Source organism: Crinia signifera, chromosome 3 (assembly GCF_055691185.1).
Source record: "Crinia signifera chromosome 3, ASM5569118v1, whole genome shotgun sequence".
Classification (NCBI taxonomy): domain Eukaryota; kingdom Metazoa; phylum Chordata; class Amphibia; order Anura; family Myobatrachidae; genus Crinia; species Crinia signifera.
Window position 1 is genome coordinate 245,025,427 of NC_139219.1, and position 18,185 is coordinate 245,043,611.

General features: G+C 42.7%; 1 protein-coding gene across 2 annotated transcripts in view; it reads right to left on the reverse strand.

Moving 5' to 3' along the window:
- PRKCI (protein kinase C iota) overlaps window positions 1–18,185 on the reverse strand; it is a 135,096-nt gene that overhangs the window by 47,631 nt on the left and 69,280 nt on the right. For both annotated transcript variants that reach the window (XM_083177791.1, XM_083177792.1), the window contains exons 3-8: window positions 16,406–16,495; window positions 16,142–16,192; window positions 14,025–14,110; window positions 10,849–10,986; window positions 10,093–10,138; window positions 9,386–9,438 (exon numbers count right to left, since the gene is read on the reverse strand). In XM_083177791.1, the coding sequence (XP_083033917.1) occupies window positions 9,386–9,438; window positions 10,093–10,138; window positions 10,849–10,986; window positions 14,025–14,110; window positions 16,142–16,192; window positions 16,406–16,495 (464 nt within the window). The remainder of the gene's footprint in view (window positions 1–9,385; window positions 9,439–10,092; window positions 10,139–10,848; window positions 10,987–14,024; window positions 14,111–16,141; window positions 16,193–16,405; window positions 16,496–18,185) is intronic.

Below are 18,185 nucleotides of genomic sequence, written 5' to 3' on the forward strand. Positions count from 1 at the left end.
AAAAAGGTAACTTTTCCAGACAGAAACTTAAGATCAGCTGACCTCAACGGCTCAAAAGGAGGTTTTTGTAACACGGACAAAACCAAAGACCTAAGGTGCTACTGGCTGCCTATATGGGGGTTTGAGCCTCATAACTCCATTTAAAAAGGTCTGAACTTCAGGTAACATGGCTACCCTTTTCTGAAAGAAAATGGATAATGCCGACAACTGTACCTTTAAAGACTGCAGACTAAGCCCTACAGAGAAGCCTCCCTGGAAAAATTCCAACAGTCTAGATAATTTGAACCTAAAGGTGTGTACCCTCTGATGCTCACACCACCTGATATAGAGCTTCCAGACACAATGGTAATTTGCAACTGAAACCGGCTTGCGAGCCCTGAGCATGGTCTGGATCACCGCTTCCGAAAACCCCTTTTTCCCTAGTAGGGAGGTTTCAAAAGCCAGGCCGTCAAATTTAGACGAGCTAGGGCCAAGTGTTGGAGCAAGTCTGGCCGAAGAGTTAGACGCCAAGAGTTGGTCGACAACATCAGTATGTCTGAATACCACGATCTTCTGGGCCAATCAGGTGCAATAAGAATGACTTGTACCTGCTGTGTCCTCACTCACGGAACAGTCATGGCATCCACTGCCCACGCCTTTGGATCCCTGATCAGAGAGCAGAACCTTGGAACCTGACAGTTGTTCCTGGACTCCATCAAGTCGGCCTCTGTGAGCCCCCAGAGCACCACTATCTCCTGAAAAACTTCCTGATGAAGCGCCCATTCTCCCTCCAGCAGCTGTTCCCTGCTGAGGAAATCCACCTCGACATTCCGGATCATTGGGATGAACACTGCCGACAGAGCAGGAACATTCACCTCTGCCCACTGAAAGATCCACAAGACTACCTGCATTGCCATACTACTGCGAGTCCCATCCTGATGATTCAGGAAAGCCACAGCCGTGGCATTGTCCGACTGTATGCGGACAGGCGATCCCTTCAGGAGATCCCTTGCCTGCAGAAAGGTGTTCCAAACTGCCCAGAGCTCCAAGATGTTGATCAGCAGTCTGGATTCCTCCTTGGACCCCAGACCCTGCAACCACCTCATGTGCAGAACTACCGCCCCCCAGCACCTGAGACTGGCATCGGTCATGACAACCAACCAATCCCACGAGCAGAGGGAACGCCCCAGTTGTAGTGACTCCAGATCTGTCCGCCAGATTAAGGACTCCCTCGTCTCTCAAGACAGAGACCACCTTTCCTGTTTCATGGTCTTTGGATTTCCTGACCAACATGAGAGAATGTTCCACTGAAATGTTCTGGAGTGGAACCTTGCAAACTGCAACGTCTCGAAGGTTGCCACTATCTTTCCTAGCAGTTTCACTCCCTGACAAACTGTAGGATTCGGGGACTTTAAGATCAAGAGAACCATTTGACGAGTGTCCACTGCCTTGGATTCTGGGAGAAAAACACGGTATAGATGTGTGTCCAAAATCACCCCCAGAAGTCTGTGTGTGGATGTTAAATGCGACTTTGGAAGGTTCAACAACCACCCATGTTCCTGGAAGAACAGTGTCACAATGTCCAGCTGCTCTTGTAATTTCTCCACCGACTCTGCCTTGAACAGGAGGTCGTCTAGGTATGGGATGATCACTATCCCTTGTAGTCGCGGCCATGACCGCCATCACTTTTGTGAATACCCTTGGCACTGTGGCCAGGCCAAAAGGAAGAGCCTAAAACTGGTGAAGAGTCTCCCCTATTGCGAATCTCAGTAAGGACTGATGTTCCTTTAAGATAGGCACATGTAGATAAGCATCCTGGATGTCCACTGATGCTAGAAATTCCTCTGACTCTATGCTTAACAGCATAGAACGAAGAGACGAAAGTGGTCCACCCAAAGATGCAGATTTAAAGATATTTAATTTAGAATGGGTCTGAAGGATCCGTCTGGTTTGGGGACCAAAAAGAGAATTGAATAATAACCAGTTGCTCCATGAAAGCAAGGATTATACTTACGATAATACCTTTTCTTCGGAATACTTCATGGCAGCCATTACATTGGGTTCATCCCTCTCTCTCTCTCAATTAGACAGGTAGTTTTTAACCCTAGGATCCGACTCCTCCTCTTCCTTATCCTATATAACTGAGCACCTCCCATCTGACCATAGTCTTTTGAATGTCTCCGCCCCGATCCTAGGGAAAAAACAGAAACAGGGTGGGCTAAAAAATATAGGCTGCCATGAAGTATTCCGAAGAAAAGGTATTATCGTAAGTATACTCCTTGCTTTCGCCTTCATACTTCATGGCAGCCATTACATTGGGATGTACCAAAGCAGTAGGGAGGGTTATACAATACCTCAAGCCAACGCTTGACTCAGGACTTCACCTCCAAACCGCACTTCCGCCACATCCAGGGCGTAATGCTTAGAAAACGTGTGTAGAGAGGACCAAGTGGCTGCTTGACATATCTCTCTGGCTGACACATTCGCCTCTCTCGCCCATGAGACTGACATTGCCCTTGTTGAGTGTGCTTTAATACCCTCAGGGACTGGACGTCCTACTTTTCTGTAGGAAAAGGAAATAACATCTTTAAGCCATCTTGAAATTGTTTGTTTTGCCGGAACGAATCCTTTCTTCGCACCTTGCGGAATCACAAACAAATTTTCTGACTGTCTGAAAGCTGCAGACCTGTCCAAATAAATTTTTATGGCTCTAACCACGTCAAACGTGTGTAAATTTTCTTATCTCTTACTTGACTGATTCGGATAGAAACAAGGTAATATGATTTCTTGATTTAAATGAAAAGAAGATACTACTTTTGGTAAAAAAGAATGTTTGGTCTTCAAGACCACTTTGTCCGGAAAGATCTTCAGATACTGATCCTGTATACACAGAGCTTGAAGTTCACCAACCCTTCTGGCTGAGGTGATCGCCACTAGGAAGGCTACTTTCCATGTCATAAATTTGAGATTTGCTCTATCTAATGGCTCAAATGGTGCTGACATGAGCCCATTCAGAACCAGATTAAGATCCCATTGTGGAACCATAGACTGAATTCTTGGACAAATTCTCTTAATAGCCTGACAAAACCTTTTTATCAAACTATGATCAGCAAGTTTTCGGTCCAACAAAACACTTAATGCTGATATGTGCACTTTCAGTGTAGACACTGCCAACCCCTTGTGGAAGCCGTCACATAGGAATTGCAGCACATGCGACATGTTCGCCTTTAGAAACTGAAACTTTTCTTTGGACCACTTCGCAAAGATCCTCCAGACTCTGTAGTAAGTAGCGGATGACACTTTTTTTCTAGCTTAAAGAAGTATTTCAATCACATCTGGCGACAAATGTTTTTTCTCTCAACTGTTGCCTCTCAATTTCCACGCCGTCAATGACAACTTCTGAGGATCTTGACATCTGACTGGTCCCTGGGACAGAAGATCCACTGACACTGGCAGAAACAGGGGCTCCGCCACCGACATACTCTCCAGCATCGGGAACCAAGCCCTCCTGGGCCAGAATGGTAGGACTATTATCACCTGACACCTCTCTGTCCTGATTTTCCACAGTACCCTGTGGATGAGGGAGAAAGGTGGGAACACGTAAGCTAGGGCATAGTTCCACCTCTGCGACAGGGCATCGATTCCGCATGATCCCTGCATTGGGTACCTGGAGAAAAAAAAAAATTCGAGGAACTTTCTTGTTGACTGATGACGCCATGAGGTCTATTTCTGGCACGCCGAAGTGCTCTACTATCAGCTGAAAGACTGATTGTTTTAGTTCCCATTTGCCTGGAATCAATGTACTGCGACTCAAGAAGTCTGCAATTTGATTTTCCTCTCCTGGAATGTGCAACGCTGAGAGACTGGAGATTTGCTGCGGCCCACGACATTATGTTTTCTACTTCGTCTAACAACACCCGACTTCTTGTATCCCCTTGACGGTTGATATAAGAGACCGTTGTGATGTTGTCTGAGCACACTCGGACATGAGATTCTTTGATATCTTCTGCGAAGAATTTCATCGCCTGCCACACCGCTCTCAATTCTCTGTGGTTTGATGACCACTCCTCCTCTTGCATCGACCACCTTCCTTGGCACGATCTTCCCAACCCATGTGCCCCCCAACCAGAGGAGCTGGCGTCTGTAGTTATTACTACGAATGTTGGACTTTCTAGTGACCACTTTCTTTCTCTCAGCAGTTCGTAACCCCACCACACTAGGGATTCTCTTACTGTGCTTGGAATTTTTATTATCTGTTTCAATGATGTACGACTTCTGGAGAACCTTAGAAGGAACCATTGCAATGGCCTCATCTTCCATCTTGCCCAAGGAGTTACCTCTACCGCTGAGGCCATCATCCCCAGCAAACTCTTCGCGGTTCTTAGGGATACGCGGGGGTCGTTGCAAATGAGCGTAATTAACTGCTGGATTTCTTTGCATCTTCTTTCTGAAAGGGATATTTGGAATGAAACTGTGTCCACTAGAATGCCTAGGAATTAAATATTTTGTGAAGGAATGAGCCGGCTCTTCTCCCAATTGACCATCCACCCGTGGTTTTGAAGAAACTTGATGGTGTAGTCCCTTGCGACAACACTTTCTTCTTTGGACCGAGCTGCTATCAGGATGTCGTCTAGATACGCCCATATCATGATCTTTTGCCTTCTTAATCTTTCTATTAAAACCACCAGAACCTTCGTGAAGACTCGAGGGGACGAAGTCAGGCCGAACAGCAGGCAAGTGAACTGAAAATGCTTCACTTTTATGGCAAACCTCAGATACTTTCTGTCGCTTGGAAAAATGGGAATGTGAAAATACGCATCTTTTAAATCGATTGCTACTAGATAATCGTTTTTTCTGATCCCCATCAAAATAGATTTGGTTGTCTCCATGTGAAACTTCTTTTTTCTTAGACGATCGTTCAAACTCCTCAAGTCGAGGATAGTTCTGAATCCGCCTGACACCTTGCTTATAACAATCAAACGGGAATAATATCCTAGTCCCCTTTCTATTTCTGGGACTTCTTCGACTGCATTTGTGTCGATCAGAGCTTTCAAACTTAACTTTAAGACCTCTTTTTCTGTCTCCAGTAGAGGAACTCTGGAACTTAAAAATTTCGCCAACCTTGGCTTTGAAAGAAACTCCAAACGGTAACCTTCGGTTACTATCTCTATCACCCATTTGTCTGTGATGCTTTGCTCCCAGATATGAGCAAACTCAAGGAGCCTTCCTGCTACTGGGACCTGCTCCATGGGACATCTGGCGTCACTGCTTCTGACTTGTGCCAGAATTTTCGCCTCTCTTTTTAATGGATTTGCCCCCCGATATTCTCTGAATCATCTGGTCGAGTTTACTTCCGAATAGAAAGGCACCTTCATATGGAAGAGTTGCAAGCTTATTCTTGGAGTGAGAATCTGACTTCATCGACACCGATGTTGATATGTGTAATCGCTTTAGCGCACTCTCCATCCTTTTCTCCATGGGGCCTTTTAAGGACGCACCGTCCTCCAATGGTATGGATGTACGAGTGGTGACTTCAGAAACGGCTGCATCTATCTTAGGGATGTTACCCCATTTCAAAAAGTCCTCATCCTCAATAGGAAACATTTTATCGATCCTCTTGAAGGAACCAACTCGCTTGTCTACATTACTCCATTCCTTTATTAATATGTCTTTAACAACTTTATGGACAGGGAAGCACCTGCCCTTCCTTGATCTGTCCTCGAATAAAGTATACAACTCTGTTTTTACTGGTTGCTTATAAATTCAGAGTTTTATAGAGGTTTTTTAATATCACTTCCACTAAACCTAAATCAAATAAACGTTAGTCTTCAATGACTTCCCCTGACTCAGCAGTGGAATCACTCGAGGCATTATCATCAGAACCAGCAACAATTGATCCACAATCATCATCTATGTCCAAACTGGTTTGTGATCTAGATCTCTTGCTGCTAGTAAACTCCTTTTTTGACACAAAGTTCTTCTCCATCCACTCTCTAAGCTCAGAGATTTGGTTAGACACAGAAGTAACTTCTTTCTTCTGCAGACAACTTCTACACAACACATTTTCACCAGTAAATGATTTGTCACATTCAGGGCATATTTTATCCAATCTCTTCTTAGCCGACTTCTTTTTTGCAACTACAGGCACACTAAAACGAGAAAGAGATAGACTACTTTGCTGAGGTTAGAAAAGGTAGTTAAAGTAACCAGTCCTCAAAGAGGACTTACCTGGGCAGCGGTACATTCGGTTTAGGAGAGGCATTCTCCATGATGTGCAGCGCTAATATCCACTTCAAAACTGTGAATAAGCAGCAGCGCCTGTTACACCGGCCAGGCGCTATAAATATCGGCACTTCCGGTATTTGGAACGCACGCGGCCTGCTGTGGAACGCAGACCGCGTGCAGGCGCGCCGGAAATGCGCGTAAGTTCCCTCCGACGTTTGCTGCACAGAGCAGCTATAAACAGACGCCGGGAACAGTGACCACGCCGGACATGCTGCCGCTGCCTCTCCCACTGCCCTGGACAACACCACTCGCGCCCAGCCACCGCTTCATGGGCATACATTTCTGGTGAGTCCTACGTACAAAAACTCGGGCAAAAATTCCACCCGTTCTGCCATGTCTTTCTTGGGTTTCAGGCACCGCCAATCCCCATAATATAAAGCAGTAAAAAGATCCATGCCGCCGGCCCGGATCAATATTCAGGGTAAGGCACCGCCATCCCCCCGCTGCCAGGTCACACATATATCTTACCTACACTAGCTAACCTAACTACCTGTTTACAGACAGAGGAGACAGGAAAAAAGACTATGGTCAGAGGGGAGGTGCTCAGTTATATAGGATAAGGAAGAGGAGGAGTCGGATCCTAGGGGAAAAAACTACCTTTCTAATTGAGAGAGAGAGAGGGATGAACCCAATGTAATGGCTGCCATGAAGTATGAAGGAGAAAGTATTCATTTTATTAACAATCTGTGCAGTGTCCTGCATGACCTGCAACAGAGCTGGGTCCCCCTGAGATGGGTTAATGGAGCCCAGACACGGTAGAGAGGGGGACATGGGGCCAGGAGATTTCACCAGATCATCTCTCTGGAGCCTTAACCAAGGCATTCATAGACCACCCCAACGCAGCTGCCCACGCAGGTTCAGCTTGCTCAGGCCTCTGGGCTTGATCCCCACTTGGCACAGACTCACATGAGGGGCACAAATCCCCCTGATCCATCTGACTTCTTACTGCACTGTAATGCCAATCCCTTGCTTCAGCTCCGCAGCCTGGAGAGAAAAGGGCGCCAGCACAGAGAGTAGGAAGAGACCAAGTCGTGTCCCCCCCCCCCCGAAACACACTGGAAAACCTGCAATAACTAGTGAATTAATAAAATAAAAAAAAACACCTAGCTACTCTACACAAAATGGCTGCTAGTCAGCAACCAGTCAGCACAGCACCCACTCCGGTGGGCACCTAAAATGAACTGAGGAACTCTGGGATGCAGAAGGGAGAAGCCTGCTCTCGAAAGAAGTCAGCATAGGTGCCTTTCTCCTGCGGACCCTCCTACATCCCATGGTAGAGCTGTGTCACCAGGATGGACGAAAGAGAAAAAAGGATTGAATTCCCACGGAAAACACACATGCCACACACCTCTGAACCACAGCCAGCTTAAAGAAAAGCCCCAACAAGACCCCCACAGCCTCAAGCTGTATACCTGCAGCCTACCGTGTGCTCACAAAGCCTGCAGCGTCCATTCGGTAGAAGCCTGCCAAGTACCCTTTCAGATGGCACAGTGCTCTGTGTGAATGTGTGGCAAAAGAGCTGCAGCCACTTCTACTCTCCTTGTAGGCTGCGCCTGTCTACTGACTCCCCAGCTACTTTTCACGTAGGATTTCTTTAGTTATAACCTTGAACACTAAACTAGTGAAATGGCGACATCTTCTGCACATGGTTAATTCAAACAAATAATTAAAAAAAAATCTAACTTACCGTATGTATGGAGCAAAGGTTAAGAAAACCACAGTTGCACTGTAAAACTATGAATGAGCAATCTGCTGGATTAGTCAGCGACAAAGGCAGCAACTGCCCCAAGCTGCACAGCCTTTTCCTTTGATTTTGTCTGACTGAAACAAGCGTAGCGGGTTACCACGGTCCTGTGCTGTGAGTTTTCCATTAACATGAATGGGGATATCATGAAAGGGAGCACCAACAATAAACCCACTCCAATTATACATAGAGGAGAGAGTAACATGCTGGTGTGGGGCCACTATACACATCAGTGGTTCTGGCAAGAGAGACCTGGGTCCCCTGTAACCAGCTATTTAAATTTACACTATGACCTGGGCAAAGGAGGGGAATCCCATTGCAGGATATAGTTATCTTCGGTTAGTAACCAAACCCTTCTTGCCCCACATTAGCCCCTGCTTGTTTCAGCAACTTATTTCCATCCTACTACAGTATAACATGACCTTTTATTAATGATCTAATAGTGATGCCAGTTCTGGTCAATGCTATCTTTCTATAATCCAGCTATCCAGTCATTAGAACAAATCCATTTCTAGATGGGATACATTCAGTCCTCAGACTAAAGGCCCGTACACACTGGGCAACTTTGAGCTGAAAGACACTTAAAAGAGCAAGCTTGAGTGGCTTTCAGCTCAAAGCTGAAGCATCCTAGGGTGGCCAGGAACACAATTTGGGACACTGAACTAGAGAAAACGCAGTAATCGGCTGTATAATCAACTGCCTTCAAAGATATGCACATATGTGACTGCAAAAGGAGAAGGAACTTCCAGTTACTGCCATCCACATTGCAGCGCTGATCGCTGCACCAACCACTGGTTGACCTGGGCTGCATACAAAGTGCAATTTAGACAGCCTCCCTAGAACAAATAGATAGAAAAGGCCATCTGTATAAATGTAAATAGAATTATTAAAAAAGATGGCTTATCCCTAAATACCTTGTAGATGGCCCTGACTTCTCAGTTGCTGTAGTGAGGCTATTACTGAAAAAATCACAGCACTCACTTTATTCAGCATTGGTGATCCTACCCCAGGAACAGTAATACAGCCAACGTAATAAATGACACTGGATAATAAAAGTAGCAGATAGATGACAGTAGGGATTACAGGTCAGTGCTGTATTACAAAAGCAATCTCCCTTCTTTCTTCAATACAGCAATGACCATACAATTTCTTCCATAGAGTGTACATTAAGGTCCATTTCTTTCTTCCCCATCTTGAAGTATGTCATACGCCCACACAATTACCAAGCAATGGCCAAACATAAGCGTAATTTAAACAAACAAAAAACACACAACTTTAATAGAGAAAAATATAAAAAGAAACACACCCAAGGAAGTAGTAGTATCAAAATGAGACAATTGGGCCAGTAAAAAAAAAAAAAAAAAATCAGCAATTTACCTCTTTCTCTTCCCCATCCTGGTCTATATTATTCTGACTCCTGAAAGGGGTTTCTGAAAAGACAAGACATTTTAGTTTAGCACGGTTTCAGAGTGCCTGCATCGAAAGGCATGTCAGTGGAGAGTTGTCGTAATAAAAATCAGATTGATCCACTGCATATATAAACCATGGATGATGATTAAATGAAATAGTGACAATGTAGTCGCGGATGGATGGGCCTGCTCTAAGAGAGAGAGAGCTGGGTTTCCACCGCTCTGCCTGGCTGTCTCCTCAGGCAGGCAGAGGGGCAAGGTGACTGGGCAGAGGTGGAACTGTTCCGCCTCCAATATGGAACGCAGTTCCGCCCTGTTCCAGCTCACTTTAACCCCTGCCCATACACTTTGATATGCAGGACTCTGTATCCCTTTATCAAAGATAAGTTCAGATAAACAAAAAATACCATTCGACAGATTAAAGTTTCAAACCGCAATTTGTATGGACAATTTAATGTATTTGAGTTTGAGTTGGCCCAAATCAATTATTAATACTGATCCACATTTCAGGAAGATCAGCTGTGTCTTTCATGACTGCTAGCAAATACTTAATAGTTTAGTTAACCTAACAAAACGTCCAATACACATTTGTTATGTGGTTGTCCTTGTGTGTGTTTCCAGTGCTTCTACTATAATGCAAGCAGAAATGTACTGTACAGTAGGTGTGTCTGTTACCTGGCTGTGAAGGCATGTCCGAGGGTTCCATCGGCATGATTTGTTCCTGGAAGGGTTATAAAAAATGATAATTTTAGTCAACGAATAAACATTTTACTTTGGCTGAGCGGAGCTCAGATGCTTCTATGGGGAGAAATCCCCATAGAAAGTATATGTGGGAAGCATTCGGTTTGTGGTTAACTACAAGGACAATTGTGTCAGACCACCTACTTGATATGACTGATCCCACTGTATAAAATAAAGTCTGTGTTATGTAATTGCAGAATGGTCTTGCCCAAAAACGCTGAGGCCAAAATGAACAGGCAAACTAAATATCAATAATCAAAACAGATCCATCATCAAGATAAAGCAGCCAGCAACTTACTGTTGATTGGCAGTAGTGGAAAATGTGTCTGGCCAATGGCCACCAGTGTGTGCATTCATGGTTGGACTCCACTAATTTGAATCCATATGATCTCCTACAGTATTTACTTGATCTGAGCATTTAGCAACATCAGTCATAAAATGTGGTCACATATATTGTTGGCTGACAATACAAAGCCACGAGATGCACAGCTTAAACTATCTGTGTGGGAAGTTTTACAATGAAGGGCACCACAGGTAAGGACTCAGAGGAAGACTCACTCATAAAATGTTATATATCTATACATATATATCTATCTATATATCTATCTATATCTGGAGTTTATCCAAGTAGACAATGTAGGAAAAGTTGGAGATGTGTTTGTATATGATCTAATAAACACTGTTACTTACCGCTACTGTATGTCGGCCACACTCAATGCTAACAAGCTTGTGACATCTCTTATGAACCAGCAGCTTACAGTTGATACATTTATAACCTTGTCGTCCTAGTCCCCATATTCGGTCAGTGCAGATGGCACAGTGGGCACGCTGGAAGAGATTACAAACAGATAAACATTTCTAACAGACTGTCTATAATAGACACCCCACAGTCTGTTGACTGAAGAGGATTTACTATATGCAATTGTCATGATTTGACACCAACTGGATATATGGGTTAACGAGCTAGTAACACAATCAGTAGCCGTTGTGTCGGTATGTATACTGAAGTATGATAAGAGAACCTATAATCACTGTAAAACTGGCCTTTACTACCTGTGCTGGCATCAGAGGGTTATACAACATAGATATCTATACATCTACTGCAATCATTTCAGATTAGGGCCAATGTGGATTCTACTTTACACGGCAATATTTGGAAGCTGCTTTTAGATTACACGTTATGCTATGCCCGAAGGCCAGAACCTACTTCGCAACCATAAGGCCTCATGCAAGCAGGTTTTATTATAAAGAGTTTATTATGATCATCATCCTTTATTTACAGTATATGGTGCCACAAGGTTCCGCAGTGCCTAACAAAGTATGAGAATAAATGAGTACATAAGAAAAACAGTGACCTCTATTATAAAGACAATGCAGGACATTTACATCATATATAATTAAAGGCAAATGTTGCTCCTCACCTCTAAGGGAGGAATTCAAGTGTTGTGCTCTAGATGGCGCCTGACTGAGCAAATCAAGTGTTGCTCTGCTCGGACACACACACACACACACACACAACGGCCAGTGCTGATATTACAGTTATGTTGTTTGGTCATTTTCTCAGGCTGTTAACTAGTTTATAAACATTGCTGTATGTATGTATGTATGTATGTATGTATGTATGTATGTATGTAACCTAAGTAAGCAGCAGGGTTGCAGAATCCAAAGGGAGAATGGAGTAGAGCAGAGCATAGTATAAGAAAAAGGCAAAAGCACATTAATGTAGAGCACATTACTCATGAGCGCTAACATTTTAAAGTGGAAGGTCAGACAGATTGGGATTGAAAGAGGGGGTAGACTTTGAGCATGGAACTTGCCAGCTGCATTGTTAGTGCATGAATGGTTCTGCTGTACTTAATAATTTGTTTTGTTCCGGTTCCCAAAGGCATCCCAAAATGAAACATACCAAAGATTGTAGTGAACTGTAAAAAATACTTTACTTTATGTTCAAAAAAATGAACCCTACCTTTTTTATTTTTAGCTATTCAAGGTCAAAGGTCATGTGACCTTGAATTATAAAAGTCAGTATTTCAATGTAAAATATATTTTTTTTTTAATGAAAACTAGGGTCCCTTTGCTTCTAAACAAGACCAACATCATAGTTCTATCACATCAGGAAGCAAAGTTTTGTTTATATTTAAATGACCTTGCAAGCATACATTTTCTATTTTTTGTCATGTTTGCAACCCTGTTGCATGAACACCATCACTGAGGGCTAAAATTTTACATATGAAAGTAACTATATGTCATCTATCATCCTACCATATTTCATGAAAATCTGAGATGGTCGAGTTGGAAGCGGTGATGATTTGGCATGGAATGTCCCCCGTAAACTATGCAAATTTGGCCCGATTTTACCAGATTCTGATGGATCGGGATTAAAAATCGGGTAAGAACGGTCTTAAATTGCATGTGTATGAAATAAAACTTGAGCGGTCCTATGCGCAACGGAGTCAGACCGGCTCCGACTCGGCCCCCCTCCTGGTGGTGGGGAACAGGATAGCATGGTGAAGGACCAGGCGGCTCAAGTGGAATTAGGTCGGCATACACTGCTGTGACTTCTTGCAGTGCATGACCATGTTTAAAGTGTGTATCCAAGTGAGGCATGTTGATTTATTTTACAGTTTCTTATATAGCGCAGTGTATTCCATTGGAATTTACAACTAGAAACAACAGCGCTCAAACTGGGTAATAACGGCCAGACATAGGGGTAGGATGGCCCTGCTCGCAAACTTACAATCTATGTTTTGTTTAAGACACTATTTAGACATCCAGGAAGGGATAGCAGAGATGTGCATGCATGTTCAAGCCCTCAAAGTTCAGAAGCATTCACAGTCCAGTACAATGGAGTTGATAGGGCAAGGATAGGAACGGGATCATTTGGTCTACAGCAAGTTGGTTGACAGTCATTAGGGCGACAGTGAAAAGGTCAACATGGGATTTTTCACTGTTTTTTTATCCGAATGTTGACACAGTCGACATGGACACTGGTTAAAGTGCACCGCTGTGCTCGCCACACTATTTTACTCTCTCACCACGCCCTAGTGGATGGTAGGGCATGAAATACCGCCTGTCGGCACATGTTGGGTCCAAAAACAGTCAAAAACCCCATGTCGACCTATTGACTGTTGACCTAGACCATGTCGGCCTAATGCTTGTGTCGACCCAAAGCCATGTCGCCCTAGAACCATGGCGATCTATCCCCATGTGGACCTAACTATTGTCGACCAACTTGCTGTAGACCAAATGACCATGGATAGGCATTTTAGCTAAACAGATGCTCGTTCATATAGAACGGCTATATAAAAAGGAACCTAAAGATAATATTGTGTTTGCTGGTTATCTGGTGGCATATAGGACAATATGGGCATCTTGAATATGAACCCTATGACTTTGCATGATTGTTATTCATGTACCCTTGTTGTTTGTACACAAAGTTGGAGTTTGTGCTTCCTCTCCTCTATAGCTTTGCATTGCTGGGAACACTGTTCTTAGTGTACATTTGCCACAATATTAGTTTGGCTCTGAAAAGCACAGTCTGCTAAAATGAATTTTTATGGAGTGACATTCACCTTCAGAACTATTCCACAGAGACTCCACTGTGCCAGGTAACGTCATCATTTTCTTCACCAGTATAATCTTTGAGAAGCATCAATTACCAAACTCGCTAAAGCGCTGTTACGCAGAGTTTTGACTGCACTTTAAGCTAGCGTTGTTTACAAGCGCATGAGAACAAGTCATTAGTAGGAACTCCATGCCTTACACTGTAACAGCATAGCTTTCATGTAAATACAAACCTCCTCCTGAAAATGATTTTGTCTCATAAAAACGAATAATAAAATAGAAGCTGAAGGAGCAATACTTACTCTGTTAAATCTCTTGGCTTGGAATGTGTGCCCATTTGCGCAGTACAGCTTTCGCCATCTTCTCGCTCCACGCCGATAGATGGACTCTAATTATAGTTCAGAAAATGAAAAATGAATGTGGCAAATTGCATACGTTACAGCATATCCTACACATGACAGTGTGCACTGCATGGCCTCTGATAAAACATATTGCATGTATGGATTTATATAGTACCACCAACATATTCAATACCAAAACAGAACACATTATTCAAATGCAGGCATGGTCTTAAAATTAGAGGCACCTAACTGTTATTGTATATAGCTGTACTTCATGTTCACACGGGTGGTGTGCATGCTACCTCTACGCCCTCTCGTCTTCATATTTCCAGAGCTTTCCCTGCTTCAACATATCCCCAATTATGTCATACTCAATCCCCAAAGATGTCAAAAATAACTAATACTGCAAGGCCACATATACCAGCTATTGCATTGTGGGAAGATTATAACCACTCAATAAGACAGTAAAGCTCTTGAAGGAAATAAAGATATGAGGAAGAGAAGAAAATCAATAGTCTGTAATGAATGGGCAGCTGTGTGAGCAGAATTCCCAGCACCATCACAGAACTAGTTACACAAAGGTAAAGCCAGCAGAGATATATGCAAGCATGTAGTAATACATATTAAGTACCACTAATACAAATGAAATACAGTTACAGTATTCCACGAGGCATCACTTAGTTACGGTTAGAAAAACAGAACATGAAAATGCTCTATTTCAGTTATAGGGGATAACAAATGTGTGTACTTTTAAAAAGAAACCCAGGGGTTTATTAGTAGTAGAATCACGTGTAAAAAAAACTTGTCACTGTTAGAGGTCAGAGGGGAAGATCCAATTCTCAGCGATGTGTAGCCGCGCTGTTTGGCTGCTCATATCACAGTAGAATACAAGAGCCTAACGCTGCTCATTTTCCTGCGAACCTCTATGATTTTACTGGTCGCAGAGTGACTTCTCCACCATTCTGGAAGGCAATCGGCGCACAGAATTGTATCTGCCCCTGAGAGGGCGCTCTATTTTTACAGCATCTATCAGTAGCTAGAAAAGCAGTTACTATTAGACCCAATTTCAGCAAGAATCTATTAGTCATAAATGTTTCCGGATGGACAGCTACTAACCCATTCAAGACTCCAAGCTACTTGGAGGACATCTGTGAGGTATCATGAGCACTCCGATGAGTTTGCATTGTAAAAAAATGTTTACATTTGAATGTTGTTTGTACATTTCACAAAATACAGAATGGAACAAAATGGCTACCACTGGCTGTCATTGACTGCTGAGACTGGGAGATTTATGGGTGGGGACGGAAATCTTAGTGTCAATGCAATATCACAGAATGGGGGTCAATAGAATTGAGAGGTGTAAAGTCACTCATTGCGACTTGATGTTCAGGAGATGTGCAGTGCGCAAAAACACACTAATCTGGTAGGCTTAATCAGTGCACCCCTATGGTGCTGTTAACTAAAAAACAATATAGTGGACTAGATTTAGAAGCAATACAGAGCATTGTAAAACCTCTGCCACATAGCTGCAAAAAACTCCTGCATCGCTTACAATTCAATTAACCCCAATGTGTGACAAGACAAAGTGGGTATTCAATATGTGCCAATATTTCCTGAGCAGAAAGATCCGCACTCCCCTATTCAATGCTGCCATTAACAATAGCATTGAAGGGTGTCAGACCCAACTTTTTTTAAAGTCGGATCTGATTTTTTGGGGAAACAGCCGTGAACTGTCAAATTCAGTCTTTATTTTTTACAATATGCGGCTGTTTTCGCAGATACACAGACTTTCTAAAATTCGACAGCCGGAACATTAAATTCCGACTTATGACTTACTGTGGGACGAAACAAAATTGGCCCAGGGTTCAGACAGTCAGAATACCATATTGAATACCCCCGATTCATAAAATGTAATCACTATCTATTTAAAAAAACAAAACTGTAATGTAATATTATAATACTATCACTACACTGGACATTTGACGTTTGAGCAAAATGATTCATGTTTTAGAATTCAGGTTTATGCTCATTATACACCCCCCTGAGGTCTATATCAAATCTACATAGGGTACACTTACTGTCCTCTCCGGGGCAGGGCATCCCAGGACGCTCAGGAGCACAGGGGAAGACTGAAAGCAGAAACCAGACATCATGTATGTACTCATCACCCTTACTGATAAAAGTTATCCAATGTGCATATTACTTTTTTAAATTACATTTTTTTATTTAGCCATTAAAATCCCAATTAGAGGAAAACCATTCTGCAAAGAATTCTGTCATATGAAATATAATTGTTCTCTTTATTGATAAAAAGTGACTTCAAAAGTTGGTTACTTTCTCACCATGTATTAGCAGCTCAGAGTCTTTATTTAGATCATACAAGCGGAAAGCTTCTTCCAGCTCCAGTTGTGAGGACACAGTGCATGGATCGCCTGACAGTACAGAAAGACATTTATTTTTTATTAGAAAGGGCTGTACATTGATCGCATGCGACAATAATATCACAGTACATACCAAGCTCTATACCCTCTACAATATCTTTGTATACATAGCTGAAGCCACACCTCCTCCTTCTGCACCAACCATCATCAGCGCTGGGGTACTCTTCTAAAACACGTTTGGAACCCTTTGGCCAAAGGCTTTTATTGTCAGAGTCATCTTCTCTACTAGGATGATTTAGGTTAGCTGAGTATCTAAACTTACAAACTTGTACAGGGTGAGGGGAGGGGGGGGGGGGGTTAACAAAAAAGAATGGTGAATGCTATTCATAAATGCTAAGTGTCCAGATGGTGGCTTCAGTCGGGATAGAAATGTGTAGTCTATTTCTGAAGCTTCGTATTACAATGGGAGTCATTTCTGGTGTTATGACTACAATTTCTTGACAAAGCTCACTTTCATCTGAGGTCTACACAAAAACATCGACCAAGAATCTATACACCCAAAAGAGTGGAAATCCTATTCCAAACCAACTGAAAATACACTGCATTCCATGCACTTTTAGATGTTGTACTAAAATTGTAAAAATCGCATTTACCATACCTATTTTTTGTCAACCTTTGAAAACTGGGAGTTTTTTTTATAACTCACCCGGTACTTCACCAATAAACGCTCTGATGAGGCTTTCATTTCAGACGAGCTTGGTGGCACCTTGCCTTCTACACTTCACTAAATTAGGAACTTTTAAAATGTGGGGAACTCTTCCATCCGTCATCAATTCCATTGACCAATTCAGTTCCAACCACAATCAAGAAACACGCATTTGTTTGTATTGACCCCCCCAAAAAATCTATTCCTGTTTCTTATAAACATTTTGTTTTTACAATATGTTGCCAGTAATAAACTGGCAACATATTGTAAAAACAAAATGTTTAAGGTAATAAAAACACGGGAAAAAAAAAAAAAAAAATAGTTACCAACCACTGGGTAGGCTTTAAAATGTAGTCTTTTATTCAGTAAAAAACAAGCAATAATTGTATGAATAAAAATATGTTCTGCAAATCACAGATATCAATTGGTGATAGCACCTTTAAAAAAGGGGATTGTTGCTCTTTTAAATACATAAAGCAGCAAGTATATACTGCACTTTAGGGCATTAAGTCTGCTAACTGACATGTGAAACATGGCACACAAAATTAGCACATAATACCTATTTAAAAGGGTAGCATGTAATTTTAACCCTGCTAATGTGACACTGTATCAAATGCCATGTTATAAATCGCACATGCCTGAAGACATTACCTTCTGCTTCACCAGAACTGTCTGTACGTAATGTCAAAGCACAAAGTGATGGAGAAAATCAGATCCATCTGCCTTCACCACACACAGGGACAGAGGGATATTTTGTGATGCAGGCGATTGAGCGAGTGTGGATCGTTTGGTCCACAACAACTAGGTCGACAAGCACTTGGTCGACAGTCAAAAGATCGACATGGGGTTTTTCACAGTTGTTTTTTTTTTTACCCGAATGTCGACATGGACAGTTTGAAGTGCTCCGCTTCACTCGCCATGCTACGGGCACACTATTTTATTCTCCCACCACGCCCTAGTGGATGGTAGGGCATGAAATACCGCCTGTCGGCACACGTCGGCTCAAAAAACAGTAAAAAACCCCATGTCGACCTA